At 39.0% G+C, this 13,294-nt stretch overlaps 1 protein-coding gene across 2 annotated transcripts; it reads right to left on the bottom strand.

Moving 5' to 3' along the window:
- Positions 1-264: 264 nt before the first annotated feature.
- Positions 265-11,640, bottom strand: LOC135467582 (DNA repair protein RAD51 homolog 1). 2 transcript variants are annotated; one of them, XM_064745356.1, is made up of 10 exons: positions 11,573-11,640; positions 9,524-9,636; positions 8,696-8,833; positions 7,904-8,021; positions 7,550-7,641; positions 6,298-6,392; positions 5,842-5,955; positions 5,312-5,441; positions 4,819-4,940; positions 265-1,627 (listed from the first exon to the last, which is right to left on the bottom strand). In XM_064745356.1, the coding sequence occupies exons 2-10, from the start codon at positions 9,608-9,610 to the stop codon at positions 1,504-1,506; spliced, it is 1,020 nt and encodes a 339-aa protein (XP_064601426.1). In that variant the 5' UTR covers positions 9,611-9,636; positions 11,573-11,640; the 3' UTR covers positions 265-1,503. The 2 variants fall into 2 exon arrangements, with proteins under 2 accessions (XP_064601426.1, XP_064601425.1); XM_064745355.1 differs by having other exon boundaries at positions 11,478-11,632.
- Positions 11,641-13,294: the final 1,654 nt, after the last annotated feature.

Below are 13,294 nucleotides of genomic sequence, written 5' to 3'. Positions count from 1 at the left end.
CTTGTCAGGTACATGACGAACACTTGGAGGCGAACCAGCAGCTGAATACTTGGAGGCAAGGTTTACAATCAGCCTGTGAAGGGTGTCAGAAGCATGCATTTGCACATAAATTAACCATGGCATAAACCACCAAGAAAGCTGGCAACGCCACTTAGAATTTTTTTTCTTTTTAAATTACAAAGTATAGTCAGACAAGACTTCTTAATGTTTTTGTAATAGTTTATTTTATGTACATATGTACAGAAAAAACAAAATTCTATCAGAAACTTGGAGATCGATAAGCTATGACAAAACCATCTTAGCTACGGTACATGTACCTGTGTCTACCCTACAGGTGTATGTTTGACTTACTAAATTAATGAAGCACAATTTCACAATAAAACAAAAGGCACTTTTTGAAGAGAGCACACTGCTACATGTAAATGTACAAATCCCTGTCCTCTTGACAGAAGGAGAATACTCTCAACTTTCTGTCAGTGGTGAAACGCGATTAAATCAGAAAATCTGGTCTAATGATTGACGTCATTTTTTCTGTAACTCAAAGCAATGTAGTTGTGTACTGACCTACACCAAACTTGACCTGTAACTCATTACAGGTAATATGGGTACCCATATTAAATTCATTATGATGAAACTGACTTTGCATGACGGCTTAACTTACTGACCAATGAACTTAGTGTTTTACCGTTATCTAACAAACAAAATGGATTATTTATAAAACTGGATTTGTTTCTTAAATAAAGTATTTACATCACTGACTGGCTGATAGGCAAGCCTAAGCTACTATGAATTTTAAGTATAGTGCATTTATTCATGTGTGACCAAGGCTGTAGTCCTTAACCCAGGAAATCTTGTCTCTACTGTTAGCCAATCCCTGTCTATGCTGTATGTTTTTAATACCCCGAATGACTGGTTTACAGATTGCCATTTGTTTACACAATGCTCGCCCAGGTGGCAATCAACAGCCCAATTCATTGGTGTGTTGAAAAGTGACACAGACCAACAAATGTGTCCCCCATCAACAGTTACCACTCACAGTAGCTGATCCCATGATACAAGCTTGAAGGTGCCTTTTTGACAACATTACAGCTGAGCAGCAAACTGCTGATCTGTTTATTACAATGTGTTTTGATGTTCATGTGGAAATGTGGGTGTGAATTATACAAGCAGTCACAGCATCACAAGATAATTTAGAGAAGAGCAGACATTTAATACAAAAGGTCAAGTACGTTCATTTTAACACATCCATAATAGCATCATGGTAATAAAGTACACTGCAATGGCTCGAATGAAATAAAAGCCCAATACTATCTTGTTTTGTCATGTCTAATCAAACAAATTATTAGATAGTACCAGTAAACATTTTGTTTTTTTTTTGTTTGTTTATATGGTGTATTTGATTCCTCCTCCTTGCAGATCTGGGTCTAGAAGTACTGGTAAGACTCATACCAGGTGAGCAGCTTCGACCAAATGATAAAGAGATTGCAGTGTCTATTCAAAGACTCAGTCTTTGGCATCTCCGATACCATCAGCGTTTATAGCAAACATGGCTTCTGCTTCGGGAAGACAAGGTGAATCATAAATCTTACAAATTCTTGTTTCTCCGCGGCCTTTACGAAGATATAACCTACAACACAAACAACCGACACAACAGTCAGAAATCTGCAACACAATCAAGTAATTGTCCATCATGTAACAGAGACAGACATCAGAAATTTACAATAGTCAAGATATATTGTATAGCCACAACAACACCAGGCAGTATATACCAACTATTACAATTTCACAAAATAAAAACTTGAGAACTAGTCAAACCGTATTATTAATTTATTTATTTGGTTGGTGTTTTACGCCGGGCTCAAGAATACAGTCAAGTTGTACAAAACATTCTTTTTGACCAGTCAATATAATAAATCCATGTGAATACTGCAACAACAACAAATGTTCCTTCACATAAAAGAGGCACGGGTAAAAATCTGCTACAAGATGCTGTAGGAGTGTGCCAACCATCAAAAAATCAATGATACGAAAATGATCAGCTAAGAGAGACTTTCTGATCATCTGGAGCAATTTGCTGCACCGTACTGTTGATAAATGCATTCAGTTTATTGAGTGAACAAACAAGATATTATCAGAGGCCTAAGCAACAAGGGAAAGAGACAGAATCATGCTGCAAATTGGGTGGCAGTTGCTTCTGCAAAATGCAGCAAAAGGTTTTCTGTTCAAGGGAATTAGATTTTCTGATGTTGTGCACCTGAACTTCAGTCTAATCTTGCATTAGACAGGACACAGCAGAATATTCACCATGTGACTGAGGCATGAGCCATGATGTTTCCACCAAAGTTTTCCCTGGGATACTCATCTTGTGACTGGAGCATGAGCCATGATGTTTCCACCAAAGTTTTCCCTGGGATACTCATCTTGTGGCTGGAGCATGAGCTATGATGTTTCCACCAAAGTTTTCCCTGGGATACCCACCTTGTGGCTGGAGCATGAGCTATGATGTTTCCACCAAAGTTTTCCCTGGGATACTCATCTTGTGACTGGAGCATGAGCTATGATGTTTCCACCAAAGGGTTTCCTGGGATACTCATCTTGTGGTTGGAGCATGAGCTATGATGTTTCCACCAAAGGGTTTCCTGGGATACTCATCTTGTGACTGGGGCATGAGCTATGATGTTTCCACCAAAGGGTTTCCTGGGATACTCATCTTGTGACTGGAGCATGAGCTATGATGTTTCCAACAAAGTGTTTCCTGGGATACTCATCTTGTGACTGAGGCATGAGCTATGATGTTTCCACCAAAGTTTTCCCTGGGATACCCACCTTGTGGTTGGAGCATGAGCTATGATGTTTCCACCAAAGTTTTCCCTGGGATACTCATCTTGTGACTGGAGCATGAGCTATGATGTTTCCACCAAAGTGTTTCCTGGGATACTCATCTTGTGACTGGAGCATGAGCTATGATGTTTCCACCAAAGTTTTCCCTGGGATACTCATCTTGTGACTGGAGCATGAGCTATGATGTTTCCACCAAAGGGTTTCCTGGGATACTCATCTTGTGACTGGAGCATGAGCTATGATGTTTCCACCAAAGGGTTTCCTGGGATACTCATCTTGTGACTGGAGCATGAGCTATGATGTTTCCACCAAAGGGTTTCCTGGGATACTCATCTTGTGACTGAGGCATGAGCTATGATGTTTCCACCAAAGGGTTTCCTGGGATACTCATCTTGTGACTGGGGCATGAGCTATGATGTTTCCACCAAAGTGTTTCCTGGGATACTCATCTTGTGACTGGAGCATGAGCTATGATGTTTCCACCTAAGGGTTTCCTGGGATACTCATCTTGTGACTGAGGCATGAGCTATGATGTTTCCACCAAAGTGTTTCCTGGGATACTTATCTTGTGACTGAGGCATGAGCTATGATGTTTCCACCAAAGGGTCTCCTGGGATACTCATCTTGTGGTTGGAGCATGAACTATGATGTTTCCACCAAAGGGTTTCCTGGGATACTCATCTTGTGACTGGAGCATGAGCTATGATGTTTCCACCAAAGGGTTTCCTGGGATACTCATCTTGTGACTGGAGCATGAGCTATGATGTTTCCACCAAAGTGTTTCCTGGGATACTCATCTTGTGACTGAGGCATGAGCTATGATGTTTCCACCAAAGGGTCTCCTGGGATACCCATCTTGTGGTTGGAGCATGAACTATGATGTTTCCACCAAAGGGTTTCCTGGGATACTCATCTTGTGACTGGAGCATGAGCTATGATGTTTCCACCAAAGGGTTTCCTGGGATACTCATCTTGTGACTGGAGCATGAGCTATGATGTTTCCACCAAAGGGTTTCCTGGGATACTCATCTTGTGACTGGAGCATGAGCTATGATGTTTCCACCAAAGGGTTTCCTGGGATACTCATCTTGTGACTGGAGCATGAGCTATGATGTTTCCACCAAAGGGTTTCCTGGGATACTCATCTTGTGGTTGCAGCATGAACTATGATCTTTCCACCAAAGGGTTTCTTGGGATACTCATCTTGTGACTGGAGCATGAGCTATGATGTTTCCAACAAAGGGTTTCCTGGGATACTCATCTTGTGACTGGAGCATGAGCTATGATGTTTCCACCAAAGGGTTTCCTGGGATACTCATCTTGTGACTGGAGCATGAGCTATGATGTTTCCACCAAAGGGTCTCCTGGGGTACTCATCTTGTGGTTGGAGCATGAACTATGATGTTTCCACCAAAGGGTTTCCTGGGATACTCATCTTGTGACTGGAGCATGAGCTATGATGTTTCCACCAAAGGGTCTCCTGGGATACTCATCTTGTGGTTGAAGCATGAGTTATGATGTTTCCACCAAAGGGTCTCCTGGGATACTCATCTTGTGACTGGAGCATGAGCTATGATGTTTCCACCAAAGGGTTTCCTGGGATACTCATCTTGTGACTGGAGCATGAGCTATGATGTTTCCACCAAAGGGTCTCCTGGGATACTCATCTTGTGGTTGGAGCATGAGCTATGATGTTTCCACCAAAGGGTTTCCTGGGATACTCATCTTGTGACTGGAGCATCAGCTATGATGTTTCCACCAAAGTTTTCCCTGGGATACTCATCTTGTGACTGAGGCATGAGCTATGATGTTTCCACCAAAGGGTTTCCTGGGATACTCATCTTGTGACTGGAGCATGAGCTATCACATTCCCACCAAAGGCCTTTGTGGAAAACTCACCTTGTGGCTGAGACAGTCACCTTGCATTTGAGGCACGAGCTATGATATTAAAACTAAATATCTTCCTCCGATACTCACCTTGTGGTTGAGGCATGAGCTATGATATTTCCACCAATGGGTTTCTTGGGATCAGCAGAGAACATGGCTGCCCCATCCACCTGAGCCACCACCTGGTTAGTTATCACCACGGCAACACCAAACTGAAACAAACACAGAACACTGAGCACTGGCATAACTAAAAAGAACAACAACAACAATGAAGGATCCAGTAATGACTTTTCAGGCCTTTCATACAGTTTAATTGGTTTTATTTATCTCCTCCAAACCACATTATATAAAGAATAACAGATAATTACAGATACTTTCAAAAACACATTCTGGTACATGTATTTTTACTAATAACAGTCCTATTCCTAGGGCTGATCACCAAGACATTTGATTGATGTCATAAAGTTCTCATTGAAACAAAATTTTTGAAATAAATTCTAACTTTCTAATTCACAAGAAAGGGCTGCAAAATGTAGCCTGGTATAAGCCTTTAGTCTACTTTCACAAATCAAAAACACAGTACCTCATCAGCCAGTCGCAGCAATGTGCGTAAAAAGCGTGCCAAGTGCATCTGTCTGGCAGAGAGTTCTCCTCGGCCTGAGTAGTCCGTTCTGTACAAGGCAGTAGCACTGTCCACGATCATCAGAGCATACCTATCAAATAGGCCAGTGTAAATTCTCTTAGCAGCAGGTAACAGCAGTGTTCATATACACCCATAGCTTTTATACATGATGTAACATCAATTCCTTGATATCTTAACATAAACGTAGAAGGTAACAAGCACACACTGGCAAGGTGTGACCAGTTCATTTATGGATATGTCTAAACACTTCAGATTCATTAGTTTGTGGTATTTTGATGTACATTCTAACATCAATGCCATGCAAGGTCTTTAGCAAGCAATTCATTTATGATTACGGCTATTTTGCAGGGGGAAAGCAGAAAAAAATCAGTTCATATGAAGTATAATATTTCAGGTTAACTTGCTTAATCACAAATCACAAAGTCACAAATGGACAGTACTGAGTACAAACTGCCAATGCCATTGGCTACCTTGATTCTGCCATCATGGCAGCTGCCTGTATGAGTAACTGGGACTGGTGGTCACTGTTGTATGCTCTGGCATATGCCACATTGTCCAGGACGTCACTACCAGATAAGCCGTACCTGAGGAGACAAATCACCTGTATGTACTCAGTAAAGCTGATTGGAACTGCTCCAAAACTATAACATTCCAATGTTTACAATCTGATCAACAAACTGGAATTGTTCTCCAAAGTGTTTAAATTCACATTCTGAAGTTAATCTACAACAATTTCATTTATAGAGAGATAAACACAAACTTTAGGCATGATATCAAATTTGCTTTCTGAAACCTGCCCCAGAATATACACTGTATGTAACAGTTTATCTTTATGCCAGGGAATCACAGCAATCTCAAACAATTACCTCAGATACCGATTAACACATACAGGAATACTGTAAATAAAGGCATGGACAAATACAGACCTTTCTGACACAGCCAACAGTCTCTCTGGTCTAAATGTGCCTTCTGTGTCCACATATAAAGCCTTTCCTTCACCACCACCCATGTCTATAGGTAGCTGAAATATACAAAACCGTGCATGTTTGGTTACATTTTACTGCTAGAACAAAATTACAAAACTCCTACACAAGCTGAAATTTTTGTAGCATTTTTTAGAGCATGGACATACTAAGCAGCCAGTATACATGCAACTGAAACATATTTGAACACTTACACCCACCTAAACAGAAATGTCACAGTTTATTGTGATACACCTGTGTTAACATACTGCTCCTGTGACAACCACATAGTATGTTACAACTATTGTGTTACACACCTGGATAAACAGAACACTCCTCTGACACTCACCTGACAAGTTACAGTCAATGTGTAACACACCCGCATTAACAGCATACTCCTTTGACACCCACCTGACAAGTTACAGCTAACATGTAACACACCCGCATTAACAGAATACTCCTTTGACACTCACCTGACAAGTTACAGCTAATGTGTGACACACCTAGGTTAACAGAATACTCCTTTGACACTCACCTGACAAGTTACAGCTAATGTGTGACACACCTGGGTTAACAGAATACTCCTTTGACACCCACTTGGCATGTTACAGCTAATGTGTGACACACCTGGGTTAACAGAATACTCCTTTGACACTCACCTGACAAGTTACAGCTAATGTGTAACACACCCACATTAACAGAATACTTCTTTGACACCTACCTGACAAGTTACAGCTAATGTGTAACACACCCGCGTTAACATAATACTCCTTTGATACTCACATGGCATGTTACAGCTAATGTGTGACACACCTGGGTTCACAGAATATGCCTTGGACACCCACTTGGCATGTTACAGCTAATGTGTGACACGCCCGCATTAACAGAATACTCCTTTGACACTTACATGACATGTTACAGATAATGTGTGACACACCTGGGTTAACAGAATACCCTTCTGACACCCACCTGGCAAGTTAGAGCTAATGTGTGACACACCTGGGTTAACAGAATACTCCTTTGACACCCACCTGACAAGTTACAGCCAATGTGTAACTCATCCAGGTTAACAAAATACTACTTTGACACCAACTTGGCATATTACAGCTGAAGTGTAATACATCCAGGTTAATAGAATACTACTTTGACCCCTACAAGGCGTATTACAGCTAAAGTGTAATACAAATGGGTTCACAGAATACTCCTTGAAACCCACCTGGCAAGTTACAGCTAGTGTGTGACAAATCTGGGTTTTTCCAGTTCTAAATTCCCCGAATATTTCTGTGATTGACCCCGTCTCAATGCCACCTGAAAGACAAAACAGAAAGACACATATACTGAATTGCTGAGAATCAGTACATGTCTACAGGATTGTCATAAAATTGAAGAGTGCAATCAAATTTAAAAAAAAAAAAACTGTGTCCTGAATAAATTTCCTCCACAATAACTGGTAACTGGTTTATTACTGCAGTGGGCTAAACATATTTACATTAATTGACGATGATACATGGATACTTGTCCTACACTGACAACAGAACTGAACATTTGGGGGGTGGTAATGAACAATAACCTTGTAAGAGCTTGTCCAGTTCTTTGGAGCCTGTAGATATCTGTATGATTTCTGAACGCTTCTGGTGAAATTCTGTTGCCGTTGTAAATCCCATTGGTACCAATTTGGCAGCTTCATTCTGCAACATTAAAAAAAAAGATAGCTGTAGGAACTTCAGGTTTAAAATCTGTTGATGATGCAGTTCTGTAGATATAGTGTTAACATTATAACAGGCAAAGTTTCACAATAGTTGCTACATTAAATGTGCATCTTGCATAGTTGCGTCTGTCAGCTCGACAGTGCTGTTAACAGCTTCTGTTTATCAAATTTATCAAGAAAAGACAAATTATTTGCTGGACATTACAAAAAGACCTGGGAGTCCTGAGGCCTACGAGTAAGGCTGGCTTGGGATTGGGACTGAAGCCTAGCATATAATATTAATAATCTCTTCATTTATGGAAGGTAACTTGGTCAATTTACAATGAAACTGTTCTTCCCCATGGCTTTTAAAGAGAAAACAACGTACAGGAAACACCTACTTCAGAGTCCAATAGAGAAAATACATCAATATATGTATATATATATAACATGATAAAGCATAGTGTAATTTGAAAAGTGAAGCTACATATATTCATACCAAAAGCAACAACAGCGAATAGTGCTGGCCCCGCAACTGTTCCAACCAGCAGGAGAAGTAGGGTAGTGGGAACATCTTGTCATGGAGGCAGACAAGCGAATTACGTGGCCGCTGTGGTCACAAATTATCAAAAAGTGTTGAAGTGATATATAAAACAATTTAACATTAACACATACCAAGATCTTGTCTGCTTTTGCTTCACTTATGCCCTTTATGGCCAGTAAACTCTTCTTTGGGGCAAATGCAACAGACTCAACAGTAAAATAGCCAGATTCTTCCAGCTTCTTGATGTCATTTGCTGATATTCCGCTAGCCTACAAATAAAAACGATCATATTAGTCGGTAGTGCCGCATTCGTTCCTACATGAAACTATTCTCCACCAATTCTCCAAACCTACGTTAGGTTTTTAATTTTATACCACAATCCAACAGCACAAAACTTACATACAACTGCTTTTCAAACTGATTAAACCATTACTTTAGCAGCCTATTTTACATTGGTTACAATGCGAAATGCTTTCTATATGTGACGTTGCCGCAGAAGCTTATTTTTCACACGATTTCTTCAAATAAAAGAAACGCCAGCATCCTCAACTGTCATTGTAGAGAGAAGTCTCATCAAAAAGCTTGCATTTTCGTGTTACCCCCTTTTTCTCAAAAATTTTCACTCTTCTAAATTTATCCCAGACTATTCTGCACAGCTACCACAAAAGAATTCATTTTAGACAAGGAGCCTAACTAAAATAAACCTCCACTGTGTGGAGTCGAAGCAAAACAACGACACATTCAATCATCTTTTGTACTGCAACTCCTTGGCTGCATCACTCCAAGTAGAGTTACATGTTTGCAACTAACTCTGCACAGATATAAACTGAACATTTCATACTTCTTTTTCCCTCAACATGCATGTTACTGTTTTCATGTACAATTTATCAGTTTTTAATAGTCATGGAAGAGAGTCAAATTAAAATTATGAAGTCTCAAAATCACAAAAAGATTGGTACCTCAAGACGGTTTAGAGGCATGGGTCCAAAGCTTTCATCTTCTGCCTCTTCCACACCAGCAGCTTGCCGTTCTACCTGCATTGCCATGGCGACTGAGATATGGAAAGCTTATTCTGGGAAATATTAACCACATTTTGAACATATTAACATTGCCCATTTTAAGCAATAGTCTTTGTTGTAGATAACAACAGATTACAACCATTATTACAAAATTATTACAAATATATCGCTCACTTCACTATTATTTTCAACAGAGATCTCATGCTGTTATATTTTCCACAGAGGTCTCATCCAGTTACACCGTCATTTCAACTGATAGACTATACCTGTGGCCTATCGCAAAATTTCTGCTTAATCAATTCAAACTGAAATTTGTGTAGTTTTCCTCCAATATCTAACTCATGCATTTTCAAAAAAATATCACATTCTATACCTTGCGATATTCCATTTTAACACAATAATAGATTATTTTAGTAGTTCTGTTTTGACCTGAACCAAAAAAGTTAATGCATGCATGAAAATTAACAGCCATCACCACTTGTGGATGTATCGGCAAAAGAGGACTGCTTGTGAAAGGAAGATGTCACAGAAAGACTGAACTATGTGCATCATCTTGTTGTCGTATTTGCAAGAAAAATGATGCCATAATCGTCACATGTATATTCTTCATTGACAGTTTTGATAATGGTCCACCTTATATGAGTCCTCCAACTATAAAAAAGCCAACAGTCATCCAGAGCTCTAGTGTATAGCTCTTCCTAAAGGCAGAATTATACAACATTCCATTTAATTTTCTTGGTGTACGGGCAGAGTTCTGTCTCTTCGTGCCTAAGGTACTTATCTAATATTTGCTGCGAAAGTACAGACCTGCACAAATATGCATGCTAAAAATCCTCATCTTCATTCCTGAGCAGCCTGCTGCTTTTTGAAGATCATCGTCTTTCATTAAAACAAAACCTAACAATGATGGCGGTGGTGAGTCTAAACAATGTCACCTCCCGTGGGTGGAGTGTTCTCAGTGAACATTTTTCTCACCCCAACACAGTTCATCTTGAACCCTACATTAGCTGCTGCAATATTTCACTGACACAAATCTGAACTATTAGTGAAAACCGTACTCCAGCTATGTGGTCAAGCCTAAGCAATTTTTTCGTTTTGTAAAATTTTAAATGGAGCCAAATGCTACAAGTACAAGTCATTGCTCAAAAAAGGGATGGTCACCATTACATTTTGGTTTCGTTTTAACGTGGGACAATGATCTTCGAGACCGACAGGCTACTAATGAATAAGGGTGAGGCCGCCAAAATTGTAGCGCGCATATCTGTGGAGGTCTGAACTTCCACAGGAGACACACTATAAATGCCTGAGTCACAAGTTGGCAGAACGCTGGCACTACTTCCAGATAACTAAATATAAGGCTGCATGACACTACCATAGTGACTTCAAAATAATATTAGAGTGAAGTTGCAAGACTACAGAAAAACAGGGTTTTCTATTCTAACTTGTCTTCAAATGCTTATTTTACATCTACAGCATGCAAAGCTACTTTATTATTTCAAGATATATACCAATCACAATGCCAAAATTCTCCGGTGTAGTCTCTTTAACACTTTACAGTAGGACTGATGACAACATGGCTGATATCTTCAAAGATTATTTATTTCCTGCCACAGTTAGCACTGAATGACTATGTTTACATTTTCTATGTTGGACTGGGGCTCGCAGAAATATAAAAACAAACACAGTCATCCACGACCAAGAGTAACTTTTGGTCATTTCATTTTTTTGCCTCACATCAAGTGTAAGAACTAACGTTTCAGTTTTTGGTAGTCAATCGAACAGAAAGAAGACAACAAAATCTCAGTGCCAGACAACGCTGTCACTTATAAGTTTCGTAATCCGACTTAACCACAGTCTATGGTGTAGGATTACAAACTTCGGGCGAAATACGCACCTCTGTAGTTTTCCAACAAAGTAAACACACAGCTAACAAAATTAATGATGAAAGTTCAAACTGTAACAAAGAAAAAAACGGTATAGGGTATATACTGTGCACTAGACGTGAAATTATGAGCAACGATCCCTGTTTCTGGGAAGAGGAAAGTCGCGTATCCCGCCAACCACTGACGTCACTTCGTTCTAGAGAACTCTTAGAGGGGAGACAACCTTGTGTACATCACAAAGATCAATCTTATTACGTGCTTGGGTACTCACTGAAAGGGCACTTCAATCAAAGCACCTTGAAAAATTAAAAGTCGGACGTATTTTTTTTATTAATCAACTATCAAAGTTCAATGTTTTGTTTAACTGAACTGTTGCATAACAATGTATAGCATGCCCACAAGGTTGGATCTACTTACATACACTTACATTAGATGAGGTACAACTTTTGTAAAACTTTGGAAGTCATATCTGGGACTATGATATACATTGTACTATAATATATTTCCCCCGGGCTCTTTCCATTTTCCTCCCACCATAATGCTGGCCGTTGTCGCATAAGTGAAATATTCTGGAGTACGACGTAAAACATCAATCAAATAAATAAATAAAGAAATAAATAAATAAATACCTGTACTATAATATACTGTGAATAATGGTCGCAGATCATATTAATTGAACTTGTTTCATAAATGCTGTTATCTGGAATAGCTCCATAAGGTGACATGATTAAAAAAGTTACAAAAAAGTAAATCATGAAGTTTATTGAAGAATGAGGTCACTGCCATTAAAACAGCTAACAGAAAAATAAACATAATAACACATTGTAAGAATGATAATAATTATAATTAATTATTATTATTATTATTATTATTATTATTATTATTATTATTATTTAAAAAAAAAACAGAATTGCCAATACTGGAAGTTGTGTTAGATCTACTGACTTGAGAATCACATGATAACTTATTTGTTACTGAACACAATATTTACTTCAAAGGTAGCATTTTTTTGATTCAGTACTCCAGTTACTTTGGAAATTCTTCTTATTCAGTTTAGAAGATAATGCTCACGGTCTTCACTAAGATGGAATCGGAAACAACAGTGTCACCTATTGGCATTTGGTCATTTGTTTATGTCATAATTTTCGTGGAGCTACAGGCAAATAGAATGATTGTTAATGATGTTTTGTGGATGACTTACAATGTATACACAGTGTCGCGTGTTAATTTATCATTGACCATAATTTTTAATTGAGTCACAAAGATATCTGAACGCGGGACCCTTGTAAACCCCAACATGTAGGAAATGTGTGTTGTCTGATACCAGCACTGATATGGTGATTATATGGTGCTGCATGTGGCAGGCTGAGAGGTATTCATACACATGTTGCATGAGAATTGAATTTGTATATATCCAAGAAAATCCCCAGAAATCACGTTATCTGTTCAAACTTTGCAAATCTGGTATCAAGTATATTTTTAATTAAAAGTTTTATAGGTGAGATTTTTCAACAGGGCCATTTTTATTATGTCAATAACAATGATGTTTCTTGGTGGAGCTGAATTCACATTCCATCGAGATGGTATGTACAGCTATATGTTAACCATTGCTGCAACAGTATGTTTTCTTTTGTTGTTGTCTTGAAAAAAAAAACTGGTACTCTCCAGTTAATCTATCCATTCATTATTATAACCACGTGGGTTTATTTACGTGAGTCTGTCAACTTTCAACCTAGTTTTAACCAATCACTGAGCTTCTTATTCGACAACTCTTCGCTTCCGGAAAGAGCGGTTGTTTCGATTTTCGTTTACTTTATGATAGATCCAA

This window comes from Liolophura sinensis, chromosome 6, assembly GCF_032854445.1.
Source record: "Liolophura sinensis isolate JHLJ2023 chromosome 6, CUHK_Ljap_v2, whole genome shotgun sequence".
In the NCBI taxonomy this organism is placed as follows: Eukaryota; Metazoa; Mollusca; class Polyplacophora; order Chitonida; family Chitonidae; genus Liolophura; species Liolophura sinensis.
Note: the sequence above shows the minus strand (reverse complement) of the source record. Positions and strands in the feature narration are given on the sequence as shown.

Excerpts from the sequence above, each read along its gene's own strand:
- LOC135467582 (XM_064745356.1), bottom strand. The coding sequence starts at position 9,610 with ATGGCAATGCAGGTAGAACGGCAAGCTGCTGGTGTGGAAGAGGCAGAA. Across the intron at positions 7,642-7,903 it reads ACTGGACAAGCTCTTACAAG|GTGGCATTGAGACGGGGTCA; the intron begins GTTATTGTTCAT and ends TTTGTCTTTCAG. Across the intron at positions 4,941-5,311 it reads TGCTGCGACTGGCTGATGAG|TTTGGTGTTGCCGTGGTGAT; the intron begins GTACTGTGTTTT and ends TGTTTGTTTCAG.